Below are 23,937 nucleotides of genomic sequence, written 5' to 3'. Positions count from 1 at the left end.
CTGCTATTCGGTGGGGAGGGTGTGTGGTCCAAGTCTGGGTTTAAGGATTTCAAACGTTTGTCTGAAATGGTCTCTTTTCCTAGATTAAAAGGATAAACATTCACTCGCAACACCATGGGGCAGTAAAGGTTGAACGCATTGGCCATGCTGTCAATCCAGCATGATTTGTCAATCCAGCATGACTTCTGCCGTGTTCAAAACAACTGGAAACTTGGAACTGGTAAATCTCAGACTTCAGTGAGTTCAAGACCACTAGGAACTCGGAAAAAAACTAGCTCCGACTGGGAAAATGCAGTTTGATCGGTCATCCAACTCGGAATTCCAAGCCGGGAACTCGGGCCTCTTTCTAGAGCTCAGACCTGAAGATCACTGACATCATGATTCAACCTTGTTTTTTTCAGAGTTCCCAGTTGTCTTGAAAGCACCTTTGATGACAACATTTGCCCACAAGAAGGACCGCCGCGCCACCTTCCTGTTCAAGTGAGCACAGCACAACAACAGTGAGTTCAAAACTTGTATGCTGCTGCATAAATTATATCATGTGCTTTTCTTCATGAGGAGGGGATACTATATAATGTTGTTGGGTCTGTAACCATGTTTGCCATTGACGGTCTCTTCCCATTCAAATATTTGTTTTCAACAAAACATTCAGTAATAGACCCATATAATTCCAGTTGATATTGCGAGAGTTGTTTTGTTTGCGCAATGCGCTGTCTGTGTGTCGGTATATTGTCTATAAAAGTGGATACTCACATCTCTCTCTCTCTCCCTCTATCTGAATCTATTTGAATTTCAGTCGGTGGCCATTTTGAAAGTGCTGAATGAATAGGCCTACCTCGTCACAACTCGTTTGCTTGCACTTGCTTATACTTAGAGCTAAGTGTCAATGATATAAGAACAACCATTATGAATTTACTGAACATAAATGTAATGTTGGTGTATGGTTCAAAAGTCAAAACTTATGTTGGCATCCGTTATTATTGAAGAACAATGAGGTTCTTATCGACTTACCCAAATCCAGTAGAAAGTCAGTAGAAACCATACAGTGGGGAAAAAAAGTATTTAGTCAGCCACCAATTGTGCAAGTTCTCCCACTTAAAAAGATGAGAGAGGCCTGTAATTTTCATCATAGGTACACGTCAACTATGACAGACAAAATGAAGAAAAAAAATCCAGAAAATCACATTGTTGGATTTTTAATGAATTTATTTGCAAATGATGGTGGAAAATAAGTATTTGGTCAATAACAAAAGTTTCTCAATACTTTGTTATATACCCTTTGTTGGCAATGACACAGGTCAAACATTTTCTGTAAGTCTTCACAAGGTTTTCACACACTGTTGCTGGTACTTTGGCCCATTCCTCCATGCAGATCTCTTCTAGAGCAGTGATGTTTTGCGGCTGTCGCTGGGCAACACGGACTTTCAACTCCCTCCAAAGATTTTCTATGGGGTTGAGATCTGGAGACTGGCTAGGCCACTCCAGGACCTTGAAATGCTTCTTACGAAGCCACTCCTTCGTTGCCCGGGCGGGGTGTTTGGGATCATTGTCATGCTGAAAGACCCAGCCACGTTTCATCTTCAATGCCCTTGCTGATGGAAGGAGGTTTTCACTCAAAATCTCACGATACATGGCCCCATTCATTCTTTCCTTTACACGGATCAGTCGTCCTGGTCCCTTTGCAGAAAAACAGCCCCAAAGCATGATGTTTCCACCCCCATGCTTCACAGTAGGTATGGTGTTCTTTGGATGCAACTCAGCATTCTTTGTCCTCCAAACACGACGAGTTGAGTTTTTACCAAAAAGTTCTATTTTGGTTTCATCTGACCATATGACATTCTCCCAATCCTCTTCTGGATCATCCAAATGCACTCTAGCAAACTTCAGACGGGCCTGGACATGTACTGGCTTAAGCAGGGGGACACGTCTGGCACTGCAGGATTTGAGTCCCTGGCGGCGTAGTGTGTTACTGATGGTAGGCTTTGTTACTTTGGTCCCAGCTCTCTGCAGGTCATTCACTAGGTCCCCCGTGTGGTTCTGGGATTTTTGCTCACCGTTCTTGTGATCATTTTGACCCCACGGGGTAAGATCTTGCGTGGAGCCCCATATCGAGGGAGATTATCAGTGGTCTTGTATGTCTTCCATTTCCTAATAATTACTCCCACAGTTGATTTCTTCAAATCAAGCTGCTTACCTATTGCAGATTCAGTCTTCCCAGCCTGGTGCAGGTCTACAATTTAGTTTCTGGTGTCCTTTGACAGCTCTTTGGTCTTGGCCATAGTGGAGTTTGGAGTGTGACTGTTTGAGGTTGTGGACAGGTGTCTTTTATACTGATAACAAGTTCAAACAGGTGCCATTAATACAGGTAACGAGAGGAGGACAGAGGAGCCTCTTAAAGAAGAAGTTACAGGTCTGTGAGAGCCAGAAATCTTGCTTGTTTGTAGGTGACCAAATACTTATTTTCCACCATAATTTGCAAATAAATTCATAAAAAATCCTACAATGTGATTTTCTGGATTTTTTTTCCTCAATTTGTCTGTCATAGTTGACGTGTACCTATGATGAAAATTACAGGCCTCTCTCATCTTTTTAAGTGGGAGAACTTGCACAATTGGTGGCTGACTAAATACTTTTTTTCTCCACTGTATTTGTTTAAGCAAGACAGGCATATCTGCTATGGTTTTAAAAAGTCAGTAAATGAGGCTGAATTAACTGCTTCACTGCCAGACAAGGCTCCGCTGATAGCCAGGTGTAGCGTTGGTAAGGATTCACTCCATGGTTCTGAAAGGAAAGCTCTGCTGTCGGGACAGCTTTATGTAGGCCCTAACAGTTTGTGGGCACCGTTTGTCACCGTTATAGTGCAATTAATGTATTGTTTAGTGTTGTGTTGTGTAGTGGCTTTGCTGGCATGCATCTAAAAATTGTTTTTGAGTTTGCCCCACCAAGATTTATATGCTAAAATCGCCACTGGGTGGCGCCCCCTGGTGTGTAAACATTCAGCATACTGTGTAGTGCCAGGAATTTATGCTGTGTGAAACATGCCAAGCTACAACATGTGCAAAAGTTATCCTCTCCTGTCCTCCAGGCCATTCTAAACGGTTGTCTTTCACATGCTTCCTGCCTTGTTATTTACCACTGATTTCATTTGCGGTAACCTCTAGAGGGCAGTCATGTATTGTTATTAGTGCACATTGTATGAAATTAAAATGCTTTTGCAGAATGAGACTGGGTTAATAACCCTCTTACTTGGATTCATAGAATAGTGACATTCAGGAGGTCATGAGGTCAATAATGTTGTAGCAGTCTGGTGTAATAGTGGGGATTTAATTTACAGTTCAGTACTGCTCTAAATGTGCAATATTTACTAAAATAATAAATATGGTAATTTCCCATGCTAATAGAAGCATTTACCCAGGAATGGTGGGCATTACAATTTGCAAGCTTTAAAACAGCATGAAATACTGACAGTTTTGGTTTTGTAGATGTCCTCCATGCATGCGCTCCAGCAGGTATATCTCACTGGTCATTCCCAAAGCCAACACCTCCTTTGGCCGCCATTCCTTCCAGTTCTCTGCTGCCAATGACTGGAACGAATTGCAAAAATCTCTGAAGCTGGAGACTCTTATCTCCCTCAATAACTTTAAGCATCAGTTGTCAGAGCACCTTACCGATCACTGCACCTGTACACAGCCCATCTGAAATTAGCCCACCCAACTACCTCATCCCTATATTGTTATTTATTTTGCTCATTTGCACCCCAGTATCTCTATTTGCACATAATCTCTTGCACATCTAGCATTCCAGTGTTAATACTATTGTAATTATTCTGCACTATAGCCTATTTATTGCCTTACCTCCATAACTTGCTACATTTGCACACACTGTATATATATTTTCTGTTGTATTTCTGACTTTATGTTTTTTACCCCATATGTAACTCTGTGTTGTTGTTTTATTGCACTACTATGCTTTATCTTGGCCAGGTCGCAGTTGTAAATGAGAACCTGTTCTCAACTGACTTACCTGGTTAAATAAAGGTGAAATAAAAATAAATAAAAAACACAGGAAGTGTACATTGTTTAGCAAAACCGCATTTAATTTAACATCTTACAGTATTATATTTAACCTTCAAGATGTAAATCCATTAGATAAACATTTAGTAGTTCATATTTAAAAAAAAAATCAAAATACTTTTTGTCGTATTAATTTTCAGGACAAATTTGTCTGTAAAACTGAGCCAGTCTTTGTTCAAATCCCTCAACATTAGACAACATTCCCCTCTAAATAAAATGGATATTATTCCAATTGGGAGTATTGCACAGTGTAAAACTTTGGTTATCCCACTTTTTTTCTGTAAAGAACTTGCTAGATAATGTTGACATCTTGACTGGTCATTTGGTGATTTTGAAGTCACAGCATAAGCTCTAGTGAATCTTATGGCCTACCTCATATTTCTGTAAACAGTTGGGGATACAAAAGATTGTAGCGAAAACTGTAGTTATGTAGTAGTCAACTGATAAAGACTGTGATGGACAAACATGGTGCCAGAAATATAATTATCTCTGTAACCAGCTGTTAAATTTCTCCTCTAGTAAACTAGCCTCTTCAGTTTAACTGGGACACAGTAAATGTGATAACTTCATATTTTGAGGACAGGTAGGCTATAAATCCAATAGTCAGTGCAGTTGCATATTCTTCCCAAGGGGGTAGGCCTATATCAACAGATTTTCATACAATTTAAAGTTTGTTTGCCATTGATATCTTAAAGGGGCAATTGGCAGTTGCTATATCCATTTTTGGACTTATAAATTCATTATATATACACATTGATTATTGAAAATTATAAACTGGGTGGTTCGAGCCATGGATGCTGATTGGCTGGCAGCCGTGGTATACCACGGGTATGACAAAACATTTATTTTTACTGCTCTAATTATGTTGGTAACCAGTTTATAATAGCAATAAGGCACCTCGTGGGTTTGTGGTATATGGCCAATATACCATGGCTAAGGGCTGTGTCCATATGCGTCGTGCATATGAACAGTCCTTAGCCGTGGTATATTGGCCATATACCACACCCTCTCGGGCCTTATTGCTTAAATCTAACTTATTAATGCCTCATGTTGGAAAAAATATATACTGTGTATTTAACACAATCAATTCATTATTTTTATGATGGTATTTTTTTGATAAAACATTGTAAGTGTTGGCTCAAATTCTTCAACTGATGATCAGGTATAATGATGCTCAAATCAATATGTGGTGGTAAGAAGGAAACACAGACTCTTCGTCAAAGTATTCAGATTATTCTTTAGTTAATGCAATTGCAGGCAGAAGTTAGTACAGTGTACAATATTGATAGCTCTCCCCAAGTTCTGTGAGGTGTCTAAGACATCCTGTAACTTATAAAGCCTCCCCAACCCTTCCCAGCGTGACTTCCCCTAACAACAACAGCTTAATACATCTATCCCTGACAGCGCCAATCATCTTGTCAGTATTTTTTAGCTTAAAAAAAAAAACATGGGCTTGACCGATACTTGACTTCTCATACAGAAACTAAACAATATCATCTTCTGACATTTAACATTTCATAAAGGAGAAGTAAGCGGCTTCTAGGTCGAGTGTCCTCTTTTCACAGAACCAGACAGCTTGGGTGTTTCATTGACTGTAAGATGCTGACAGCAAGAAGTTAAACCCCTTCATAGGCCTATGTGGCTAGAGGTTGTGCCCGGTCCTAGTGTAGCCTGCTGATGAGAACGATGCTGTGAGTGTCGGCAGACATTTAATTTGAATTCAATCAACATGGTTGGGAACTTATTTTGGACTAATTGGGATGATTACGTCACAATTGTTTCACACATTATGTGAGAAGGCGCTGTATCGGCCTCTTGTGATAACGCAAGACTCTAGCTATGGGTATATAAAATAAAGAAGGGACATTAATCAATGACATTTATTTATAAATCCTAATAAATATATTTTTTTAAAGCCCTTTAACATCATCAGTCCAGAACAGAGAGAGGACAGCATACAGAAAGGCACTTTATAGCTGTTTGGAGCAGATTTAATATAATGCATTCTGGAGTTTTCCTGGCTAATCAGGCTGTGGATCACTGGCGCAGCACACACCCCAGCAGCCCCCACAAGGTGGGGTTGTATCTCCACAAATTATTTGGGGCCCGAACAGAAAATGTAATAATATTTATATACACAGTATACAGTATATTTTGTATTTTTTGTTTAGGGTCCCCCCGGTCAGGACCCCCAGATAGCATATGAACACGTCATTTGCCATGATATTTTATAAACATTTTACAGGAAATTAGCATTAAAACTGCTAAATGTTGTCTCAGCTTCATGGCAAAATGTGTAGAATAACATGATTAGCTATAAAACATAAATGTTTTCTCTCTGCCCCATTGCAAACAAATCTAAATAAAATAATAAAACATTGTGCCAACTTGGTATGGCTTCAGTTTGGCTTCTGCTCACATGTAGAATGTTGAGCTTCAACCAAGCCTGTACTTTAAGGGATTTGGGGCCGTTTTTGATGTAGACATGCATGTCATCCGAAAAACTGTGGCAGAGGACCCTAAGTCACCTGATTAACATAACTGAGAGGAAGTACGGAGAGGATGACCAGGATGGGGGACACCACAGGTGACTGAGTGGACCTGCACTCTTCTACAATACTTATTCTCACCTATATGTGAGATAGGAGGGGAAGCAGTTCAGGATAGTTCCTGAAATATTGTATTTTCCACGCTTCTGTGATCCATACAGTCCATAGTGAGGTTGTATCTGCTTGTTGATGTCCTTGTCTGCTTCTATGAGCGTGATGTTGATGTCTTTGTCTGCTTCTATGAGCGTGATGTTGATGTCCTTGTCTGCTTCTATGAGCGTGATGTTGATGTCCTTGTCTGCTTCTATGAGCGTGATGTTGATGTCCTTGTCTGCTTCTATGAGCGTGATGTTGATGTCCTTGTCTGCTTCTATGAGCGTGATGTTGATGTCTTTGTCTGCTTCTATGAGCGTGATGTTGATGTCTTTGTCTGCTTCTATGAGCGTGATGTTGATGTCCTTGTCTGCTTCTATGAGCGTGATGTTGATGACCTTGTCATCTTCTATGGGCGTGATGTTGATGTCTTTGTCTGCTTCTATGAGCGTGATGTTGATGTCCTTGTCATCTTCTATGAGCGTGATGTTGATGTTCTTGTAGTTTAAAGTTATCCATTTGAATTAACATTCCCATCCTTTTGACGCTGTTTCTAATTTCTGGGGGCGCCTTCCCCAAGCGAACACTGCATCCTGCACCAGTATCCAGTAATCTCTGTCTCAAGATATTATCAAGTCCCATTTGGAGTTCCATAGTCTGGGCTGACAGACGTTGTGGTCCTGAAGTTATACACACGTTTGTCTTTCAAATCAAATCAAATCAAATCAAATCAAATTTTATTGGTCCCCTGGACAGAGCAGAGGGTTCTCACCTACCGATGCTGGTTCCTAATCCTCATCACATGGTCCTTTTCATTTTAGAACAGGCTGTAGGCAGAAGCTGATACACATGTTCCAGTGTGGGTGGAAGCTGATGTATATGATTCATACACTAAGCCACATAATAGTCATTGTCAATGTGATCCTCTACCCAGAGGTCATATTCTTCCTACTGGAGGTTTCATTTCTTTACACTACAATATAATGTGCTGTAGAATCCTGTTTTTATACCAACCAGATTCTACAATATCACATTTAACATGTAGTGTTAAAATACACTATAGATGGCTGGACCAGCCAGCCAGTGGACCACAGCTTACAGAATGTTGAGTCACTGACTGTGATGGGGGCTTGAATCTGGGGAGAGAAGTAACTTGGAATTTATCAGTAATTCATTTACATTCTGGACAATGATTTGTAGTACATTTGCTTGTATCCATAGTCCTATATTCTTGGATCATATAATTTGTCTTAGCATTGATGCCTTGAGGAAGTAATATATCATATACAGTGGCTTGCGAAAGTATTCACCCCCCTTGGCATTTTTCCTATTTTGTTGCCTTACAACCTGGAATTAAAATGGATTTTTGGGAGGTTTGTATCATTTGATTTACACACCATGCCTACCACTTTGAAGATGCAACATATTTTTTATTGTGAAACAAACAAGAAATTAGAAAAAATACAGAAAACATGAGCGTGCATAACTATTCACCCCCCCCCCCCTCCAAAGTCAATACTTTGTAGAGCCACCTTTTGCAGCAATTACAGCTGCAAGTCTCTTGGGGGTATGTCTCTATAAGCTTGGCACATCTAGCCACTGGGATTTTTGCCCATTCTTCAAGGCAAAACTGCTCCTGCTCATTCAAGTTGGATGGGTTCCGCTGGTGTACAGCAATCTTTAAGTCATACCACAGATTCTCAATTGGATTGAGGTCTGGGCTTTGAATAGGCCATTCCAAGACATTTAAATGTTTCCCGTTAAACCACTCGAGTGTTGCTTTAGCAGTATGCTTAGGGTCATTGTCCTGCTGGAAGGTGAACCTCCGTCCCAGTCTCAAATCTCTGGAAGACTGAAACAGGTTTCCCTATAGAATGTCCCTGTATTTAGCGCCATCCATCATTCCTTCAATTCTGACCAGTTTCCCAGTCCCTGCCGATGAAAAACATCCCCACAGCATGATGCCGCCACCACCATGCTTCACTGTGGGGATGGTGTTCTCGGGGTGATGAGAGGTGTTGGGTTTGTGCCAGACATAGCGTTTTCCTTGATGGCCAAAAAGCTCAATTTTAGTCTCATCTGACCAGAGTACCTTCTTCCATATGTTTGGGGAGTCTCCCACATGCCTTTTGGCGAACACCAAACGTGTTTGCTTATTTTGTTCTTTAAGTAATGGCTTTTTTCTGGCCACTCTTCTGTAAAGCCCAGCTCTGTGGAGTGTATGGCTTAAAGTGGTCCTATGGACAGATACTCCAATCTCCGCTGTGGAGCTTTGCAGCTCCTTCAGGGTTATCTTTGGTCTCTTTGTTGCCTCTCTGATTAATGCCCTCCTTGCCTGGTCCGTGAGTTTTGGTGGGCGGCCCTCTCTTGGCAGGTTTGTTGTGGTGCCATATTCTTTCAATTTTTTAATAATGGATTTAATGGTGCTCCGTGGGATGTTCAAAGTTTCTGATATTTTTTATAACCCAACCCTGATCTGTACTTCTCCACAACTTTGTCCCTGACCTGTTTGGAGAGCTCCTTGGTCTTCGTGGTGCCCCTTGCTTAGTGGTGTCGCAGACACTGGGGCCTTTCAGAACAGGTGTATATATACTGAGATCATGTGACAGATCATGTGACACTTAGATTGCACACAGGTGGACTTTATTTAACTAATTAAGTGATTCCTGAAGGTAATTGGTTGCACCAGATCTTATTTAGGGGCTTCATAGCAAAGGGGGTGAATACATATGCACGCACCACTTTTCCGTTATTTATTTTTTAGAATTTTTTGAAACAAGTTCTTTTTTTCATTTCACTTCACCAATTTGGACTATTTTGTGTGTGTCCATTACATGAAATCCAAATAAAAATCCATTTAAATTACAGGTTGTAATGCAACAAAATAGGAAAAAAGCCAAGGGGGTTGAATACTTTTGCAAGGCACTGTACATTTACTTATAAATATGTTTGAAATTCTTTTAACTCATAAAAACTATTCCGTACACATATTTAGAAAACCTTGAAGGTGTGCCTTACCTTTTCCAGTTCCCTCAGACAGCATTGGTATATCCTGATCTGGGGATGTCTATCAGATAGAATCCGTAATTAGTCAACCACATTGGGCCGGTTTCCCAGACAGAGATTAAGCCCAGTCCTGGACTAAGAAGCACGTACATTGGAGATTCTCCATTTTAAGTGCTTTTTAGTCCAATGCTAGGCGTAACCTATGGCTGGGAAACTGGCCCATTAAATTCAAATTTCACAGCCAGAAGAGGTCACTTAGTAACACAATGTGATGAAAGATATTCATAGATTTCCAAACATACCTGTGTCAGTATTTGATGGTCTATAAAAAAGTCAGATGTCCATTATTGTAATAAACATACCGTGTAACCATGACGTTAACAAACAGTAATAATCTACACTATATGAGAAATAGAAAATATAGCATTCAAAGAGTATGCTGAGTATCACAGGCAATGAAAACAATGAATGGTACAGATAAAATTCCAAAAGTCATCTTACCTAAGTTTTGTCTTGTTCTCACCATCTCTCTTGTTCTCACTATAAATAAACTAACACCAGCTATGGTGGCTATCAGAACACCAGCTATGGTTCCAGCTGTGGTTCCAGCTGTGGGTCCAGCTGTGGGAAGTGAGGTTACTCCGCATTCTGAATCCGACCAAGGAGTTCCTGCTTCAATTTCCAAGAATTCACATCTATGTCAAAAACATAAATAGAGTTTTTTAAAGATTCTATTTGAGGATAATAATGATTGTATTTATATATCTTCAGGGGAATAACCATTTAAACTAACTAATAATGTCCACGCTTACTCTGTGTGTGGTTGACAAGATGTTAATGATCCATCTGAATAAGTTTTACTAGGGCAGTCAGCACACACAGAATCTGTAGATGTTGTTCCTGCACAAATACACAAATACATGTTGAAATATAAATAAAAAATTCATTTTTATTTAATTCCATTAACTGTAATGATTATTCACACTGAAGTTAACAACTTGACTCAATTTAATTATGACAACACAATTAGTATAATGAGTGAGACAGAAGACCAACCTGTGTGGCTGATGTATTGACCAGGTTTACAGCTGCTGTGTCTCTGGGCTGCTCTACAACCATCCTTAGTTGGGTCTAGACAGTAGAACCCCTCCAGTGTCCCACAGACAGTGTCTGATGAAGGTCTACACGGCTGCTTTACCTTCAAACCCAAACCTATTGAGAAAACATTGTGTGTTATATCTGATGCAAAATATGAGACACATTTCATTCATACAACTGACATATCCTCATAGCACAACAGCATAGACTAACATGTCAGTGTTTGTGTCAGGGTTTCAGTGCAGACACACAGGACCACTCTTACCTGGATCACAGTTGGTACACACTTTGCATTTCATGAGACCATTGGGCTCATCAAGGAATGTAGAATCAACACAGGGCACACAGGAGGTGCTGGTGAATTCAGTACAATGCTTATAAACACGATTTCCTGCAGAAGAGAGAATCACAATGTCATGTTTTTCTGTTGGTGTTGATGATGTATTAATGTCTGGTGATTCATATGATGTAAAGAGAGGTTCCTTACCTGGTGAACACATGGGACAACATTCATCCCCTATTCTGTACTCGGCTCTACCACATGCAATACAGGATCCAATGCTTACAATCACCAATATAATAGGTATCTGGAAGTAGAGAAAATATACACTAATCACTCAAATTGAAACTGATGTGTATTCATAAAACTTACAGAACTAGTTAGGAAAATTCTAACAAATATTCACAATTCAAATATAATGTAATTATGTAGGACCATTTTAAACTGGCTTTTGTAAATGTGGTGGCGTACTGTGAATTGAGCATACTGTGAATTGAGCATACTGTGAATTGAGCATACTGTGAATTGAGCATACTGTGAATTGAGCATACTGTGAATTGAGCATACTGTGAATTGAGCATGCTGTTTGGTGCCAGGAATTTCTGTTGCGTGAAAAGAGAGCCTCATACAAACCATCCTGATCTCCAAGTTTACATTCTGTTTCGCAGCATTTAAGGCTAGTAAAAAGATGCCAAGCCACAAAATGTGCAAATCAGAAATGTTTCACTTACAGTCCATATCAAGCTTTCAAACTGTGCCATGGTTCCTCAATCCTCTCCAAGTCACTGGAAGACCCACACACTGGATTTGTGAAGTTCTTAGGAGTTTTGAAGTATCGAGATAAACTGACCTGTAGACTTAATGTATTTTAGTACATGTAAATATAATCCTTTCAATTAGCAAATTATGATATCTTTCTGAATTGAATCACTGAAAAAAAACTGTAATAAGCTAGTTATCAACTTTGAGAAGTATGAAACAGAAATTGGCAAGTAGTTATTAGAGAATGCTGCCATCTATGCCACAACTATTACCGGAAGTGATTATTGTAGCAGGTTAGGAGAGCATTTTTGCTAACCCTAACCCTTTTCCTAACCTTAACCTAACTCTCCTAACCTGCTGCGTATAACATAAGCAGTACACTATAGTACAGAGTTTCCCAACCTTTACTGTACCAGTGACTGAAGGAACATGGTCTTCCTCCTTTTTTAAGCAGCTCTTTTTAACCAGCTAATGTTTAAAACAAATACAACATGTTAAACACCACTGGAGTCTGGAGATACAACTCACCACTATAACTGGGCCTCTGAGTCTGTTTTCTCCCTGTTGTGCTGTCTTTCTATGCATCTCTGCTGTCACTGTCTCTCTGTCTGTGATTCTCCTCTGCTGTCTGTCACTCTGTCTGTCTGTCTGTCTGTCTGTCTGTCTGTCTGTCTGTCTGTCTGTCTGTCTGTCTGTCTGTCTGTCTGTATGTCTGTCTGTCTGTCTGTCTGTCTGTCTGTCTGTCTGTCTCTGTTTCTTCTTCTTCTCCTCTGCTGTCTCTCTGTCCTCCCTACCCTTTTGTCAGCTGGCATCACAGCAGTTCTTCTCTGCCACCCTGTCAATGACATCATCTGTATCCAGGACCATAAGGATTTCCTTTTCAGTTGTCATCAGCATAATGCCTCCAAGTGATCGTAGGATCAGGTGCTCCTAAGTCGATGTTTTATGAATTTGAGAGTAGAGAAGCTCCTCTCACAGGTTACCTGGGTGACAGACAGGGTGAGTAGGAACTTGTATCCCAGGCCTATAACATGGTAAGCCTCTGTCAACAAGATGTACCACCATAGAAGTTGATAACAACATAGAGAACAGTTCTTACATGTTGAACAACTTTTATTCATCCTCTCCACTTGTTCTTCATCATGTCCATCCGCGGGTATCTCACTCACATTCCTGGTTGTGTCCTTCTCCACTGCTGATGTTTTCACGCTCTCCCATTGACTGGTCAACTCACACTGCAAAGTGCTGACAGCTGCTCGGCTGGCAAATTTAAGGAAGAGTTTGCTTAGTTTAGCAAGTGATGTCTGGGGCAATCCATTGTATTTTATCTCTGAGAACCTGCTGGGGTCCAGATAAGCAAAGTCTGTGTACAAGTGCCTTGTGTCAGAAAGCGCTGATAGATGCTATCAGTAACTGTATCCATGATGACAAAGTGCACCTTAGTCTTGTAGACCCTCTCTGCATCTCTGTCAGTCTCATCCTGAGCCAACTCCCCAGGCATGGGCTTCCTTTCCTTGTTCGTTTCTGAGGCATCTCAGCTTGCACTTCCTGTTTGGGGTCTTCATCCTGTTCTTGCAGGTTGTCAGTGGCCCACTGAACAAAGCTCTCTGTGGCCCTCTTCACAGCATCGAAGTCCCTCACATTATTTTGCAGAGCCTCTTGTGTTCCCAATAGCATCCTGCTGTCAGGTTGTCCATGCCACTGGTTTGTAGGTACTTGGAGAGAGGGGATGTTTCCTCAAATATACACAGAAATATTTGGGCAGTGAGGATTGTCTCATACCTTGAGCAGGGCCTCTGTTAATGCTCCGGAAATGAAATATCAATCAAAACTGATGTTGATTTGACATCTCTGCCAAGTAATCAGAGTTAACCAGGTGAACTTACTACAGTCACTTCTTTTGACAGACTGATCTGACACGGTCAATGAGAAGGAATCCTCTCAATGGTCAGAGAGAGAAGGTCCATCTGCCTTTAGTTGAGGACAATCAGAAGTGTCCATCATGTGCCAGAGCATCAGCAGAGCATCCCAAAGTCATCCCTAAATCTAGACCCCTCCTTCAGTTGTAAGTTGATTAATGTCACCATCTTATTTAAATGAATGAATCTGTAATAAAATCCACATTTGACCTTCGGTTGCCTTTAAAAGTGTAATTGTCAGCCCCTTTCAGCCGTTGGATTGTTTGTAACCTTTCAGCCAGTGTTGTGCTTCTGCAACCATGCTCAACTAGAAATGTTTTTCTCTGAAGCCTGCAGGTTAATGACTCTAGAAAGGGACATGACCAGTTTAGTCTGCTTGGACCCAGCAGCAGCCAGAGAAGGTCATCAGAACAAGCCTAACTTCACCAGAACCACCATGGATGAGGACACAGGGGGGAAGGTACCATGGTACATGACCCTACTACATAAGAAGGTTCATCATTTTATACAGATTGGTGTGGATCAGTCTGAAATCAAAACATCCATGTAGACACTTTATTGATAGCCCAGATCTGATGGTTGTTAGCACTATGGTTGGCTCAGTGGGGTGTGCACCATATTAGAGGTTGGTATTGACTGTAGTTGTAGTATTGTAATCCCTCTTTTTACAGGAGCAGAACATACTGATGTTAGGTGAGCAAATCACTCGCCTGTCAGTTTGAAGAGGAGTGTTCAAAGAAAGAACAAGAGATCTCTGAACTTCAGGAGAAACTGACAGAACTGACCATTTATCATAATGAGGATGTGGTCAGAGGTCAGGTAGGAAGTAGGGACTCCTCTGCACTGTATATTTCAGACTTCTGTGATAGTATTGTAGCTCATACATGTACTGAACAACATGTTGTGACCTTTGTCCATTTGATACAGTCTGATGGGTATACAGCCATATACTGATTACCACAGCAGTGCTCTAACTTTAACAGTACCATCTGTCCCTCTGCCTTTGAACCCTCAAGGTTGACTAAAATGTTAACTAAAGGAAGATAAACAAAAACAAAACAAGATCAGGTTACAAGACTGATACCAGAACCAACAGAGCACAACACACATCTAGAATTAAACTTTAAAACTAAAATGAAACATAAATGAAAGCCAAAATTGCACTAATTTTGCTAATCTCATATACTTTTCTTTTAGGTCCTTTGTATTGAACGATATCCTCATCCAATTCTCTTTCACTTTGCCTAAAATTTGAACTAAAATAGAACATCTCTGATTGAAAGATAGCCTGCTGTAAAATGTATACTGAAACTGGCATGAATTAACTTCAAATTAAATACAAAATAAATTAACAAATTAAAGTCAACAAAATAATTTGTACATACCATTAACAGATTCTTCTCCTCCTCGCCTCCTTATGGTGTTTTTAAAAATTGTCGGGAAGAGGACGAATGATAGAAGACATGAGGAATGAGGAAAAACTTCTCCCTGTTTCACCCTGTGTTTTTTTGTATTGAAGGCAGAGTTGATAGTGCATCTGTCAGAGGAGGTCAGGAATCTGAGGGAGGTGGAGAAGGAGGAGCCAGCAGATAGCCAGGCTAGAAGAGGAGCTCCACAGGCTGAGAGAGGCCAGCCCTGGGTGGGGTCCTGAACATGGAGGGTTCCGAGCCCTGTTGGACAGAGAAGCAACTCACTCTGAGACAGAACACCAAGCCATACAGTATGAGGTTAACCCTTAGTTAACTTGGTCAGAGTTAGGAATTAATATTTGTTAACATTTAAAATTGATATACAGGCTGCATGTAATGTTATTTTCTAAAATATGACCTAAAACTGATCTAATCTTGCATGGTGGCCTTGTCTGAGTCATGGAACATGGCCACAAACACAGCTCTTCAGATATGCAGAGAATGCAGTGGACAGTGAGGGGGAAGACAACAGAGTATCACTTACTGAACAGATGAGAGAAGTGGAGAGAACCAATGAACAACTGATGAGTGACTTAGAGGAGGCCAGGAAGAATAATTTGATCTCTTCTGGTGTGTAGGCATGGAGATACAGTATCAAATCAAATTGTATTTACCACATGCGCGGCATCAACAGGTGTAGACTTTACCATGAAATTCTTACTTACAAGCCCTTAACTAACAATGCAGTTTTAAGAAAACAGAGTTAGGAAAATATTTACTAAATAAACGAAAGTAAAAAAAAGTAACACAATAAAATAACATAACAATAACGAGGCTATATCCAGGGGTACAGGTTAGTCGAGGTAATTTGTACATGTAGGTAGGGGTAAAGTGACTATACATAGATAATACACAGCAGGTAGCAGCAGTGTAAAAACAAAGGTGGGGTGGAGGTGTCAATGCAAATAGTCCGGGTGGCTATTTGATTAATTGTTAAGCAGTCTTATGGCTTGGTGGTAGAAGCTGTTGAGGAGCCTTTTGGACCTAGACTTGGTGCTCCGGTACCACTTGCCATGCGGTAGCAGAGAGAACAGTCTATGGCTTGGGTGACTGGAGTCTTTGACAATTTTTTGGGCCTTCCTCTGACACCGCCTGGTATAGAGGTCCTGGATGGCAGGAAGCTTGGCCCCAGTGATGTACTGGGCCGTACGCACTACCCTCTGTAGCACCTTACGGTCAGATGCCGAGCAGTTGCCATACCAGGCGGTGATGCAACCGGTCAGGATGCTCTCGATGGTACAGCTGTATAACTTTTTGAGTATCTGGGGACCCATGCCAAATCTTTTCAGTCTCCTGAGGGGGAATAGGCATTGTCAAATTCAGTGAAAGGTTTGGATAGGTGTGAAAAATCCTGTCAATAAAAGGTGACACTTCTGTTGTATGTTATCCCAATCAATACTGTATTTTGTATTCTGCAGGTACAGTGTGTTCCTTGTGTAGAACTCTGTCCATAAAGGAAGGAGAGCTGATCACTGCTAAAGGCCAGCAGGATGAGTTGAGACAGCAGCTGAAGGACCGGTTGCCTCAGCTATATGCCATGTCCAGGAAGGTAGTGAAGAACCGGTTGCCTCAACTATATGCCATGTCCAGGAAGGTAGTGAAGGACCGGTTGCCTCAGCTATATGCCATGTCCAGGAAGGTAGTGAAGGACCGGTTGCCTCAGCTATATGCCATGTCCAGGAAGGTAGTGAAGGACCGGTTGCCTCAGCTATATGCCATGTCCAGGAAGGTAGTGAAGGACCGGTTGCCTCAGCTATATGCCATGTCCAGGAAGGTAGTGAAGAACCGGTTGGCCCAGCTATATGCCATGTCCAGGAAGGTAGTGAAGAACCGGTTGGCCCAGCTATATGCCATGTCCAGGAAGGTAGTGAAGAACCGGTTGGCCCAGCTACAGTGGGGGAAACAAGTATTTAGTCAGCCACCAATTGTACAAGTTCTCCCACTTAAAAAGATGAGAGAGGCCTGTAATTTTCACAATAGGTACACGTCAACTATGACAGACAAAATGAGATTTTTTTTCTCCAGAAAATCACATTGTAGGATTTTTAATGAATTTATTTGCAAATTATGGTGGAAAATAAGAATTTGGTCAATAACAAAAGTTTCTCAATACTTTGTTATATACCCTTTGTTGGCAATGACACAGGTCAAACGTTTTCTGTAAGTCTTCACAAGGTTTTCACACACTGTTGCTGGTATTTTGGCCCATTCCTCCATGCAGATCTCCTCTAGAGCAGTGATGTTTTGGGGCTGTCGCTGGGCAACACAGACTTTCAACTCCCCTCCAAAGATTTTCTATGGGGTTGAGATCTGGAGACTGGCTAGGCCACTCCAGGACCTTGAAATGCTTCTTACGAAGCCACTCCTTCGTTGCCCGGCGGTGTGTTTGGGATCATTGTCATGCTGAAAGACCCAGCCACGTTTCATCTTCAATGCCCTTGCTGAATGAAGGAGGTTTTCACACAAAATCTCACGATACATGGCCCCATTCATTCTTTCCTTTACACGGATCAGTCGTCCTGGTCCCTTTGCAGAAAAACAGCCCCAAAGCATGATGTTTCCACCCCCATGCTTCACAGTAGGTATGGTGTTCTTTGGATGCAACTCAGCATTCTTTGTCCTCCAAACACGACGAGTTGAGTTTTTACCAAAAAGTTCTATTTTGGTTTCATCTGACTATATGACATTCTCCCAATCCTCTTCTGGATCATCCAAATGCACTCTAGCAAACTTCAGACGGGCCTGGACATGTACTGGCTTAAGCAGGGGGACACATCTGGCACTGCAGGATTTGAGTCCCTGGCGGCGTAGTGTGTTACTGATGGTAGGCTTTGTTACTTTGGTCCCAGCTCTCTGCAGGTCATTCACTAGGTCCCCCCGTGTGGTTCTGGGATTTTTGCTCACCGTTCTTGTGATCATTTCGACCCCACGGGGTGAGATCTTGCGTGGAGCCCCAGATCGAGGGAGATTTTCAGTGGTCTTGTATGTCTTCCATTTCCTAATAATTGCTCCCACAGTTGATTTCTTCAAACCAAGCTGCTTACCTATTGCAGATTCAGTCTTCCCAGCTTGGTGCAGGTCTACAATTTTGTTTCTGGTGTCCTTTGACAGCTCTTTGGTCTTGGCCTTAGTGGAGTTTGGAGTGTGACTGTTTGAGGTTGTGGACAGGTGTCTTTTATACTGATAACAAGTTCAAACAGGTGCCATTAATACAGGTAACGAGTGGAGGACAGAGGAGCCTCTTAAAGAAGAAGTTACAGGTCTGTGAGAGCCAGAAATCTTGCTTGTTTGTAGGTGACCAAATACTTATTTTCCACCATAATTTGCAAATAAATTCATTAAAAATCCTACAATGTGATTCTCTGGATTTTTCTCTCTCAATTTGTCTGTCATAGTTGACGTGTACCTATGATGAAAATTACAGGCCTCTCTCATCTTTTTAAGTGGGAGAACTTGCACAATTGGTGGCTGACTAAATACTTTTTTCCCCCACTGTATATGCCATGTCCAGGAAGGTAGTGAAGAACCGGTTGGCCCAGCTATATGCCATGTCCAGGAAGGTAGTGAAGGACCGGTTGGCCCAGCTATATGCCATGTCTAGAAAGGTTTGAACATGTTTGAGTGTGTATATTTGTAGATTAGGCTATATAGCTATATATGTGAATCAGACTTGGGTCAAATATGTATTTCAAATAATGTAAATACTTCAGGTGCTCATGATTTAGCTTAACCGACAGGCAGTCCTTTCAAATAAACTGTGAATGTGACTTTTCTATGAACTGCCTCTACTTTCAGTTCTCTTGTTTACGTGAAGGTGTGAGGGACTCGTGAGAATGCTGGAGGAGGAGAATGGAACTCATGATCTGATAACTTGGTTTATATGCTACACTTCCTCTTAAAGAGATATCATGGTTAGAAAGCCTAAATACTTTTGTGTTTGAATTCTTATTTCGGGTTAATATCTCACCTTAATGAACTGTGCTAGATAAGGTATTGGTCTACATACTTCTAGCAAAGTAAAGTTTCCTTCCAACTAAGATGAATAGTTTAACGTCCAAACGAGAAAGTACCAATGTAATCTTTTCAGCCTTATTAACACATTGTAAATATATACTGTTACAGTTGGATATTTGGTTCACATTCAAGATCATGTTTGTTAGAAGTGTATGTATCTACCAAATGTGTATATATATATATACACTGAGTGTACAAAACATTAAGAACACCTGGTCTTTCCGTGACATAGACTGACCAGGTGAATCCAGCTGAAAGCTATGATCCTTTATTGATGTCACTTGTTAAATCCACTTCAATCAGTGTAGATGAAGGGGAGAGACTTGTTAAAGAAGGATTTTAAGCCTTGAGGCAATTTAGACATGGATTGTGTACTTGTACCTATCAGAGGGTGAATGGGCAAGACAAAATATTTAAGTGCCTTTGAACGGGGTATGGTAGTAAGTGCCAGGCACACCGGTTTGTGTCAAGAACTGCAATGCTGCTTGGTTTTTGACGCTCAACAGTTTCCTGTGTGTATCAAAAATGGTCCACCACCCAAAGGACATGCAGCCAACTTGACACAACTGTGGGAAGCATTGGAGTCAACATGAGCCAGCATCCCTGTGGAACGCTTCTGACACCTTGTAGAGTCCATGCCTCGACGAATTGAGGCTGTTCTGAGGGTGAAGGGGGTTTAACTAAATATTTAGAAGGTGTTCCTAATGTTTGGTGTACTCAGTGTATTTGCATCATCTAGTAAAAACATATGGATGTAAAGGAAGGACGATTCACCCACACTGCGATTATGTTTTAGGTTTCTCACTGGAGCGTTCTCAGTCAACTAATAGGACTAAAATATTATATTGTGTTCCAAGTTGGGATTAATATGGATTAAATGTTTGTTTTTGTTTTTTTCACTGATCTACACTTTTTGTCACTGATCTACACAAAATACTCTAATGTACCCTGTGATTCTACTACATGTTGTAGTCCAGCTCCAGGAGTAGCTGGGGTCAAAGATCAGACAAAGCAGCTCAGACAGGCGCAGAAGGTGGAGAGAGAAGCCCAGAGGAGCCTGAGGAGAGAGGTCCAGGTCTGCCAGGAGACCATTGACTCTCTGAACCTGCAGAGCAACAACAGCCTAGTGGCCCTGGAGTAGATACAGACCAGGGTATGACTGACCTCTCTCCTCATTCATAGTCATCTGGAGTACAGACCAGGGTATGACTGACCTCTCTCCTCATTCACAGTCATCTGGAGTACAGACCAGGGTATGACTGACCTCTCTCCTAATTTATAGTCATCTGGAGTACAGACCAGGGTATTACTGACCTCTCTCCTCATTCATAGTCATCTGGAGTACAGACCAGGGTATGACTGACCTCTCTCCTCATTCATAGTCATCTGGAGTACAGACCAGGGTATGACTGACCTCTCTCCTCATTCACAGTCATCTGGAGTACAGACCAGGGTATGATTGACCTCTCTCCTCATTCACAGTCATCTGGAGTACAGACCAGGGTATGACTGACCTCTCTCCTCATTCATAGTCATCTGGAGTACAGACCAGGGTATGACTGACCTCTCTCCTCATTCATAGTAATCTGGAGTACAGGCCAGGGTATGACTGACCTCTCTCCTCATTCATAGTCATCTGGAGTACAGACCAGGGTATGACTGACCTCTCTCCTCATTCACAGTCATCTGGAGTACAGACCAGGGTATGATTGACCTCTCTCCTCATTCACAGTCATCTGGAGTACAGACCAGGGTATGACTGACCTCTCTCCTCATTCATAGTCATCTGGAGTACAGACCAGGGTATGACTGACCTCTCTCCTCATTCATAGTAATCTGGAGTACAGGCCAGGGTATGACTGACCTCTCTCCTCATTCATAGTCATCTGGAGTACAGACCAGGGTATGACTGACCTCTCTCCTCATTCATAGTCATCGTCATTATGCTGTCGCCAAATGCAACGATGTATTGACAAATTATGCAATAATAAACTATACGTTTATAGATAGTGTATCAATCAGATACAGATCAATCTCCTTCCAGTTTAGTGTAGGCCTTGGTTTCGTTTTTTTCCTCACTGACGTATTAATGTGAGGTTACACTGACAGCACTGACAAACTGCACTGAATGTTAAACAATTTAGAACTGTTCATAAATGGTTGAACTTCATAGAAGCTATCGGCACCTTTAGAAGGCTGTGTGGATAAACCTGGTTCCATCTACATTATTTATATCTATACTTTGTTGTTGTTGTTTATTAAGTCATAAATAAACCTGGTTCCATGTCTTCCAGCATGAGAGGCTGAGATTGAAGATCATCCAGGCTGTGTTCTCTTCTCCTGGAGTCAAACAACCCCAGACTGAAGACAGTGATCAGGCTCTTCTCCTGGAGCCAAACAACCCCAAACTGAAGACAGTGATCAGGCTCTTCTCCTGGAGCCAAACAACCCCAGACTGAAGTAAGTGATCAGGCTCTTCTCCTGGAGCCAAACAACCCCAGACTGAAGTCAGTGATCAGGCTCTTCTCCTGGAGCCAAACAACCCCAAACTGAAGTCAGTGATCAGGCTCTTCTCCCCACTATGCAGGTACCTTTAGGGAGTAGTTTGATTTAACTTTAATTGAGCTTCATCCAGGTAAATGTTTCCAGGTCAATCCATTACTAGGTAACAGAGATTTACAATAGTCCCTTATATCCAATGTCTTATGTCTGATATTAAAACTGTTGACAGATTGATTCAAGAGTTGGTGATCTTGAAGTCACACAGCAAACTACAAGCAAAAAATCTGTCAATTTACAATGTACCAGTCATAGAATAAAACGCAATATCTCTGTAGCCTATACCTTTTTATCAAAGTGCTGTGTTTACCTAGGCTTTTGGGTTTCATGTGTAAGTGTACAATAACTAAATATGCACCTTGGTTGCCAAACATATACAGTACCAGTCAAAAGTTTGGACACACCTACTCATTCAAGGCTTTTCTTTATCTTTTAAAACTATTTTCTACATTGTAGAATAATAGTGAAGACATGAAAATATGAAATAACACATATGGAATCATGTAGTAACCAAAAAGTGTTTGACAAATCAAAATATATTTTATATTTGAGATTCTTCAAAGTAGCCACCCTTTGCCTTGATGACAGCTTTGCACACTCTTGGCATTCTCTCAATCAGCTTCACCTGGAATGGTTTTCCAACAGTTTCCTTACATATGCTGAGCACTTGTTGGCTGCTTTTCCTTCACTCTGCGGTCCAACTCATCCCAACTCATCCCAAACCATCTCAATTGGATTGAGGTCGGGGGATTGTGGAGGCCAGTTCATCTGATGCAGCACTCCATCACTCTCCTTCTTGGTCAAATAGCCCTTACACAGCCTGGAGGTGTGTTGGGTCATTGTCCTGTTGAAAAACAAATGATAGTCCCACTAAGCGCAAACCAGATGGGTGTGGTAGCCATGCTGGTTAAGTGTGCCTTGAATTCTAAATAAATCACTGACAGTGTCGACAACAAAGCACCCCCACACCATCACACCTCCTCCTCCATGCTTCATGGAGGGAACCACACTTATGGAGATCATCCATTCACCTACTCTGCGTCTCACAAAGACATGGTGGTTGTAACCTAAAATCACAAATTTGGACTCATCAGACCACAGGACAGATTTCCACCGGTCTAATGTCCATTGCTCGTGTTTCTGGGCCCAAGCAAGTCTCTTCTTCTTATTGGTGTCCTTTAGTAGTGCTTTCTTTGCAGCAATTCGACCATGAAGGCCTGATTCACGCACTCCTCTGAACAGTTAATGTTGAGATGTGTCTGTGACTTGAACTCTGTGAAACGTTTCTTTGGGCTGCAATTTCTGAGGCTGGTAACTTTAATGAACTTATCCTCTGCAGCAGAGGTAACTCTGGGTCTTCCTTTCCTGTGGCGGTCCTCATGAGAGCCCGTTTCATCATAGCGCTTGATGGTTAACTTTTTGCGACAGTGTTCAAAGTTCTTGAAATGTTCCTGATTTACTGACCTTCATGTCTTAAAGTAATGATGGACTGTCATTTCTCTTTGCTTAATTGAGCTGTTCTTGCCATAATATGGACTTGGTCTTTTACCAAATAGGGCTATCTTCTGTATACCACCCCTACCTTGTCACAACACAACTGATTGGCTCAAACGCATTAAGAAGGAAAGAAATTCCACAAATTAACTTTTAACAAGGCACACCTGTTCATTGAAATGCATTCCAGGTGACTACCTCATGAAGCTGGTTGAGAGAATGCCAAGAGTTGTGCAAAGCTGTCATCAAGGCAAAGGGTGGCTACTTTGAAGAATCTCAAATATAAAATATTTTTTGATATTTTTTGGTTACTACATGATTCCATATGTGTTATTTCATAGTTTGGATGTCTTTCACTATTATTCTACAATGTAGAAAATAGTCAAAATAAAGAAAGACATTTGAATGAGTAGGTGTGTCCAAACTTTTGACTAGTACTGTATGTAAAAATGGCAAATATAACAAAAGCTAAATCAAGCATTGATTTACAACCATTTAACCATGTTAATCATTACTGAAACATGCAAACTACAAACATTGAAGCAGTTAAATATAAGAATACATGACAACTACATACAAATATTTTATAATAAATAATTGATACAAAAGTCAAGAGTTGGC

The 23,937-nt window shown here is 41.2% G+C and overlaps 1 protein-coding gene across 2 annotated transcripts; it reads right to left on the bottom strand.

Annotated features, from left to right (window-relative positions):
* Positions 1-7,114: 7,114 nt before the first annotated feature.
* Positions 7,115-15,547, bottom strand: LOC121560511 (tumor necrosis factor receptor superfamily member 14-like). 2 transcript variants are annotated; one of them, XM_045207324.1, is made up of 10 exons: positions 15,166-15,547; positions 11,831-11,949; positions 11,307-11,406; positions 11,085-11,210; positions 10,778-10,933; positions 10,534-10,567; positions 10,223-10,416; positions 10,024-10,043; positions 9,734-9,782; positions 7,115-7,851 (listed from the first exon to the last, which is right to left on the bottom strand). In XM_045207324.1, the coding sequence occupies exons 2-10, from the start codon at positions 11,858-11,860 to the stop codon at positions 7,826-7,828; spliced, it is 735 nt and encodes a 244-aa protein (XP_045063259.1). In that variant the 5' UTR covers positions 11,861-11,949; positions 15,166-15,547; the 3' UTR covers positions 7,115-7,825. The 2 variants fall into 2 exon arrangements, with proteins under 2 accessions (XP_045063259.1, XP_041729394.2); XM_041873460.2 differs by having other exon boundaries at positions 10,534-10,621; positions 15,166-15,538.
* Positions 15,548-23,937: the final 8,390 nt, after the last annotated feature.

This window comes from Coregonus clupeaformis, chromosome 24 (genome assembly GCF_020615455.1).
Source record: "Coregonus clupeaformis isolate EN_2021a chromosome 24, ASM2061545v1, whole genome shotgun sequence".
Lineage (NCBI taxonomy): Eukaryota > Metazoa > Chordata > Actinopteri > Salmoniformes > Salmonidae > Coregonus > Coregonus clupeaformis.
Note: the sequence above shows the minus strand (reverse complement) of the source record. Positions and strands in the feature narration are given on the sequence as shown.